This window comes from Haematobia irritans, chromosome 1 (assembly GCF_050003625.1).
Source record: "Haematobia irritans isolate KBUSLIRL chromosome 1, ASM5000362v1, whole genome shotgun sequence".
Classification (NCBI taxonomy): Eukaryota; Metazoa; Arthropoda; class Insecta; order Diptera; family Muscidae; genus Haematobia; species Haematobia irritans.
In genome coordinates, this window is record NC_134397.1 from 143,498,284 (window position 1) to 143,506,290 (window position 8,007).

The 8,007-nt window shown below is 36.3% G+C and overlaps 2 protein-coding genes across 2 annotated transcripts; both read left to right on the forward strand.

Annotated features, from left to right (window-relative positions):
• Positions 1-324: 324 nt before the first annotated feature.
• LOC142232296 (uncharacterized) lies at positions 325-1,347 on the forward strand. Its single transcript, XM_075303051.1, has one exon. It carries the CDS (start codon positions 325-327, stop codon positions 1,345-1,347), a length of 1,023 nt encoding a protein of 340 aa, XP_075159166.1.
• Positions 1,348-1,620: 273 nt separating this feature from the next.
• On the forward strand, positions 1,621-6,732 carry LOC142232306 (uncharacterized). Its single transcript, XM_075303060.1, has 2 exons — positions 1,621-3,558; positions 3,607-6,732. Exons 1-2 carry the CDS (start codon positions 1,621-1,623, stop codon positions 6,730-6,732), a joined length of 5,064 nt encoding a protein of 1,687 aa, XP_075159175.1.
• Positions 6,733-8,007: the final 1,275 nt, after the last annotated feature.

Consider the following 8,007-nt stretch of genomic DNA (forward strand, 5'->3'; position numbering starts at 1 on the left):
ATTTTACGCCATTTTTAAATTGCATTCGGTAATATTTTGTGCCGCGAATAAAATCATTTATGTTATTGGCCCACATCGAATTTCCACCATTTTCTTAATTTTGATTTTTCACATATTGGATTGTTGTTGGAATTTCAAAGGGCAATCACATCGCATACATTGCAATCCTCACATAGGAAATAAATTGCCTCGGTGAATTTTTTTACAACAACATTCAAATTATAAATCATATTATATTGATTCTGTCTCGAAATTTAAATTTATTGGGAAGTATATTTTCGGAGTTTTTGTATACATAATTTTGAACTAAAAAAAAAATATACAATGCCAAACGGTGAAGAAATAACACAGCCAAGCCCATCGCTTGAAGAATTAAAACAGCGTCGTGCCTCATCGAAAGGTAGTATGACCCGAATCAAAAATGTTGTCGAAGGAAAAAATATATTGTCTCATACTGAGTTAGAATGTCGATTAGGCATTATTGAGTCATACTACAAACAGGCTTCGTATTATCAGAACCAAATTGAAAGGCTGTCTCCTCTAGACGATGGTAGGGCTGATATAGATGAACTTTACATCACTATTAAGACCAAAATTTTAGATCTGATTGGTAGTGGTAGACGGCATAGTGTTACTGAACAATCTTTTTCTGTCCCTCAACACTCATCAAGTCGTCTTCCTAACTTGAAACTTCCCAAGTTTGATGGAAAGTATTTAGAATACAAAAATTTTATAAATACTTTCAACAATTTAGTCCATAAGGACCCAAATATTCCAGTGACGGAAAAATTCAACCATTTACTTTCGTGTCTCAGTGGTGAGGCCTTATCAACAATTAAAGCGTTTCAAGTCACAGATGAAAACTATCAGAGTGCCCTCGACAGACTCAAAGAGAGGTACGATAATGACACACTGATATTTTTGGAAAACGTAACATCAATGTTTGAAATTTCTAAATCAAGTAAACCTGTCCCAAAGCAATTAAGAAATATTGTAGACACTATATCAGCCCTTTATAGTTCTCTGAAATCACTTGGCTCATATGAACAAATTTGTGACGCATTCATAATTCATTTGGCAATGAGCAAAGTTGACCCTGAAACAAAACAGAAATGGGATGAGTTTATTGATTACTCGAAATTACCTTCGTGGACTGATTGCTGCTCTATGTTGGACAGACGTTGTCAACAACTCGATGCACAGTGCCGAAGAACATCTAAACAACAAAACCCATCTACCTCATCGAATTATTCACATAATAATCAACCATCGAAGCAACACTCATTGCTGGCGAAAAATATGACTCAAGAAATAATATTATTCGGTAATATTTTGTGCCGCGAATAAAATCATTTATGTTATTGGCCCACATCGAATTTCCACCATTTTCTTAATTTTGATTTTTCACATATTGGATTGTTGTTGGAATTTCAAAGGGCAATCACATCGCATACATTGCAATCCTCACATAGGAAATAAATTGCCTCGGTGAATTTTTTTACAACAACATTCAAATTATAAATCATATTATATTGATTCTGTCTCGAAATTTAAATTTATTGGGAAGTATATTTTCGGAGTTTTTGTATACATAATTTTGAACTAAAAAAAAAATATACAATGCCAAACGGTGAAGAAATAACACAGCCAAGCCCATCGCTTGAAGAATTAAAACAGCGTCGTGCCTCATCGAAAGGTAGTATGACCCGAATCAAAAATGTTGTCGAAGGAAAAAATATATTGTCTCATACTGAGTTAGAATGTCGATTAGGCATTATTGAGTCATACTACAAACAGGCTTCGTATTATCAGAACCAAATTGAAAGGCTGTCTCCTCTAGACGATGGTAGGGCTGATATAGATGAACTTTACATCACTATTAAGACCAAAATTTTAGATCTGATTGGTAGTGGTAGACGGCATAGTGTTACTGAACAATCTTTTTCTGTCCCTCAACACTCATCAAGTCGTCTTCCTAACTTGAAACTTCCCAAGTTTGATGGAAAGTATTTAGAATACAAAAATTTTATAAATACTTTCAACAATTTAGTCCATAAGGACCCAAATATTCCAGTGACGGAAAAATTCAACCATTTACTTTCGTGTCTCAGTGGTGAGGCCTTATCAACAATTAAAGCGTTTCAAGTCACAGATGAAAACTATCAGAGTGCCCTCGACAGACTCAAAGAGAGGTACGATAATGACACACTGATATTTTTGGAAAACGTAACATCAATGTTTGAAATTTCTAAATCAAGTAAACCTGTCCCAAAGCAATTAAGAAATATTGTAGACACTATATCAGCCCTTTATAGTTCACTGAAATCACTTGGCTCATATGAACAAATTTGTGACGCATTCATAATTCATTTGGCAATGAGCAAAGTTGACCCTGAAACAAAACAGAAATGGGATGAGTTTATTGATTACTCGAAATTACCTTCGTGGACTGATTGCTGCTCTATGTTGGACAGACGTTGTCAACAACTCGATGCACAGTGCCGAAGAACATCTAAACAACAAAACCCATCTACCTCATCGAATTATTCACATAATAATCAACCATCGAAGCAACACTCATTGCTGGCGAAAAATATGACTCAAGAAATAATTTGCAATCATTGCTCAAAATCTGGTCATTTTATAACAACTTGTCAACGATTCATTGTTTTGACTCCAAATCAACGAATGGAGCAAGCAAAACAACAAAAACTTTGTCTCAACTGTCTTGCAAAGGGACACATGTATATGCAGTGTCCATCTCGATATTCATGCAGATTTTGTAAACAAAAACATCACTCGCTTTTACATAAGCAAGAGGAGCAAGAAGAAACTCCGACTACGTCATCTGCCTCAACTCACGGTACATTTCGACAAAATTCTGACTCACAAATAAGTAATGTTATTTTAGCGACTGCTTTGGTTTTAATTCGAGATTCTGAGGGGAATTTTAGAATGGGGAGAGCACTTCTTGATTCTTGCTCTCAAGTAAATTTCATAACGGAATCTTTCTCAAATTCACTCAATTTACGGAAATCGAAAAATCCTATAGATATTTTGGGAATTGGTGCTTCTGGTGTAAAAGTTTCATACAAAACACAAAGTACTGTCCGATCTCGATTAAATAATTTCGAATTGTCCCTCGATTTCTTAATTTCCCCAAAGATAACTGGGTATCATCCTGATGAGAATTTATCGATAACGGATTTCAATCTACCCAACAACATTGAATTAGCTGACCCTAAATTCCATCGTAGGCGTGGTATCGATATGTTACTTGGTGCCGAGTCATTTTTCTCACTTCTTTCTGTGGGACAAATTCGTCTTGGGGAAAATCTACCGACTTTACAGAAGACACTGTTAGGGTGGATTGTTTCCGGAAAATATACAAGTAATCATTTGAATCGACCTTCAAAAACAAGTTATGTTGTCTCAGAAGATATATTTTCAAAAATCAATAATAATGTTGAAATGTTATGGAAATTAGAATCTGTTGAAGGCAAACGCCAACCATTTTCATTGGAACAACAGGAATGCGAAAATCATTTCATTAAAAATGTATCGGTCCAAAATGATAGAAGAATCATTGTGAGATTGCCTCTTAAGGAAGACCCAATGGTTCTTGGTGATTCAAGAGACATAGCTCTTCGTCGTTTTCTTTCTATTGAACGAAAATTAAATAAAAATTCTGAATTGAAGGAACAGTACTCAAAGTTTATGAAAGAATATGAAGAGCTAGGACATATGTCTCCAATAGAAGAAAAATCGATTTCTTCTCCAAACTATTACATTCCCCATCATTGTGTTTTACGACCTCAAAGTGTCTCGACCAAACTTCGTGTGGTTTTTGACGCATCATGCAAATCCTCATCTCAATTGTCTCTTAACGATATCATGATGGTTGGTCCCACAATTCAAAATCAGTTACTAATAACTTTGCTGCGCTTCAGATGTCATAGGTATGGCCTTACAGCCGATATTGAAAAAATGTATCGGCAGGTATTGGTCCATCCTGATGATAGACATTTGCAACTGATTTTATGGCGTGATCATTCTACCAGTCCGATTAAAACATATACCCTGAATACTGTCACATATGGAACTGCATCTGCCCCATATTTAGCAATACGAAGACTTCATTATGCCGCAGAACAATTTCCCAATTCTCACGAATGTGGCAAGGCTGTTGTCACAAAAGATTTCTATGTTGATGATATGATTACTGGTGCTGATGATTTGCATACATTGCAACTCATCAAAAAGGAGGTAACAGAAATATTGACTCATTCAAATTTCTCTCTCTCAAAATGGCATAGTAACTGTCCCAATTTAAACTTGATTGATACTGGTATAAAAGAGGTTCGAATTGACGATGATTATACTAGCACATTAGGAATATCGTGGTACACCTCAGATGATACTTTCCGCTTTGAATTTCGCCCATCAAAATCGTATTCGCATAATACGAAAAGAACAATTCTGTCTCTTACATCTACGCTTTTTGACCCAATGGGGTTAATCAGCCCTCTAATCATTAAATCAAAAATTTTGCTACAGAAACTTTGGATTTTAAAATGTGATTGGGATGAATCTGTGCCTCAAGAAATTGATAGTGCTTGGACTAATATTTTGGCTGATTACCATAATCTACCCCAATTAAAAATTTCTCGATTCATTCGTTTAACCAATTTGATTGATCTTCAAGTACATGGATTTGGAGATTCCTCTACTAAAGCGTATGGTTGTTGTCTCTATTTCCGATGCATCGATTCATTCGGCAATGTTGTTACAAATCTGGTAGCTTCAAAATCTAGAGTTGCCCCACTAAAAACAAGATCTTTGCCCCGGTTAGAATTGTGCGCATCACATTTACTTGCAATTTTTTGGAATCAACTAAAAGATCATTTCAATTTTTCAATTTCAACAATAAATTTTTGGTCTGACTCGCAAATTACATTACATTGGATCAGAACTCATTCATCAACTTTATCAACTTTCGTCGGTAATAGAGTTTCTGAAATCCAAAATTTATCAAATGATATATATTGGCGATATATACCTACAGACCAAAATCCTGCAGACTTAGTGTCACGAGGTTGCTCAGTTATCGAACTGGAGAATTCTAATTGGTTTTATGGCCCATCGTTTCTACGATCTTCCGAATCTGAATGGCCACCGTTTGATGGTCCGAATGTCAGCGAAGAAGAAATGACGATAGAAAAAAGGAAAACAATTTTACTCGCGCAAGAAGAAGATGTGCCATATATAGTTCAAGCGGTTCACAAATTTAGCAACTATTTGAAATGCCTCAGAATTTTCTCATATATTTTCCGATTTCAGTCGAAAAAACTTAGAAACTGCCTCACTATATCTCCTGATGAACTGAATCATTCACTTCACCGTATTATTTGGGCGATTCAACGTCACTATTTTTCGAATGAAATTAAGCAAATAAACAATTCTGGGACATTACACAACCATTTATCGTCTTTGGCTCTCTTCATACAAGAAGTTGATGGAGTCGAATTAGTTCGTGTTGGAGGTCGACTTCTAAATTCCGACTTACCTGAAGATATGAAGTTTCCATTCCTCCTGCCTAAATCTGACCCATTTGTTAAAGTTATGATAAACCAATCAAATTACCACGCTGGCCCTAGAGCTCTGGTGTCGTTAATACAACAACAATTCTGGATCATCAATTGTCGCTCGTTAGCAAGACAAGTGGTTTATAGCTGTATACATTGCACTAAATATAAGCCAAAGCTTTTGACTCAGGTGATGGGAAATTTGCCAAAGGATCGTGTATCTGGCTCTCGCCCATTCCAGGTTGTTGGTGTTGACTTTGCTGGTCCGATTGCAACGTATCTCAGAATTAGAGGAAAAACGCCGTACAAATCGTATATAGCTGTTTTTGTCTGTTTTGCGACAAAAGCAGTCCACCTCGAAGCCGTTTCCGACCTTTCAAGTGATGCTTTCATAGCAGCTCTCAAGCGGTTTATTGGTCGAAGAGGTCTCCCATCCAAAATATATTGCGATAATGCTACAAACTTTATTGGCGCTGAGTCAAAATTAAAGGAATTCCACAAACAATTCCACTTAGAAGAAACAAAATCCAAAATTGAATCATTTTCTGTCTCGAAACATATTCAATTTATATTTATCCCTCCAAGAGCACCACATTTTGGCGCGTTATGGGAGGCGGCGGTCAAATCGGCTAAGGGTCACTTGTTTCGCACTCTTCCAAATGCACGACTCACATTTGAAGAATTATCCACAGCCTTAGTGGAAATAGAGGCCGTTATGAATTCTCGCCCAATTTCTCCAGCTTCAACTGACCCGAGTGATCTTCAAGCCCTTACACCGGGACATTTTTTAATTGGTTGCCCTTTACTCAGTTTACCAGAAAGAACAAATTTTGACTCAGATATCTCCCATTTGCAATCATGGCAAAGAATTTCTGCAGTAAAATCACATTTCTGGCGCAGGTGGCATAAAGAATATTTGGCTCAACTTCAACATCGTCATAAATGGCAAACCCCGCAGCAAGAGCTAAATGTCAATGATATGGTAATCGTCCATGAAGATAATGTCCCACCGATGAAATGGATCACTGGCCGTGTAACAAACATTGTCCCAGGTGCTGATGGTTATGCTAGAGTTGCTGATGTGCGAACTCCAACTAATCTACTCAGACGTCCAGTGGCAAAGTTGGCGAAATTACCAATTGATTGAAACCAAGGGTTTCAATGGGGCCCGGCATGTTAAATCACCATGATTTATTGTTTTTGATTATGTTTGTTTGTTTCAAATAGTATACATGAATTCAATTTACTAATATTTATTTTAGTTTAATTCAATTTGAAACTTGTTTGAAATTGCTTTGAATTCAAGTCTTGATATTGAATCTCTATTTTTTGTATCACATACTGGCATCCCTACTACCAATATCGTAAATGTCATTCTCGATTCTTTACTCACAGTATTTTCGTTTTTGTTGTTGCAACACTTTGGGGCAACGATCAACATGTAAATAATGTAAACAATAGCTAATATACATACGTATGTACATATATTATAACTGTCCCATTTTTTATATCATTAGAAGTTTGAAGTTTGGCAAATAAAATATTAATATTCGATAAAAGGTTGTAGAAGTGAAACGATCGTGTTCTTACTACAGTGGGCCAATAGTGATTTTTATAGAGACATTCTAAGTAATTAGAAGTGTGTTCGAATAACTCTTGCATATAGATATTTATAATAACTGGAAAAAAGTGTGTGAAATATTGAGCCAGGAAATTGTGGTGCACAGAGACAGTAAATAATTCGAAACAGTGTAAAATTGTGGGACAATTATTAACTTAGTGGAGACGAAATAGAAATATTTAAACCAAATTATTTGGACTAATTTAATCAAAAAGTGAGATACTTCTATATAATCCATATCTGAAAATCAGTATAAACATTATCATTGAGACATATTCAGTGTGGTAATTCATAGTGTTCCCTGATAATATTAAATTTTTACCGGAAGTGAAGCTGACTCTATTTCTGTGGTATTCAGAGGAGAAAAGAGTACTCCGTTTGTGTATTACCTCGTAAGTTGGAAGTTGGCCCAAACACAAGGTAACGTTTTATTTTATATTTCAATACAATTTGCATACCCAAACCGAACCATTGGGTTAGGAATTTGTCCCATTACATATTGGACAAATTCCAGGGCTGTCAAAACAGGCAGTCCTTAAACATTGTTACGAGCCGCTTGGCGCTGGAGATGCTTGTTTTGGCCAGCTAACTCACCCGGACTCCCTTGGGTGTGAGTTCATCCCAACTCCAGCCTAACGACCGTACCAATAAAAATGAACGGACTGCATCTACTTGCCGAACATCACCCCGAGATGAAGGAAGATGGAATCCTCCAATTGCCCACCCAACCATGGTCATATACCTCCCCGGATAATAATTTCACTTATTAACAGGTACATAGCTCAGTGGTTAGTGTGTTGG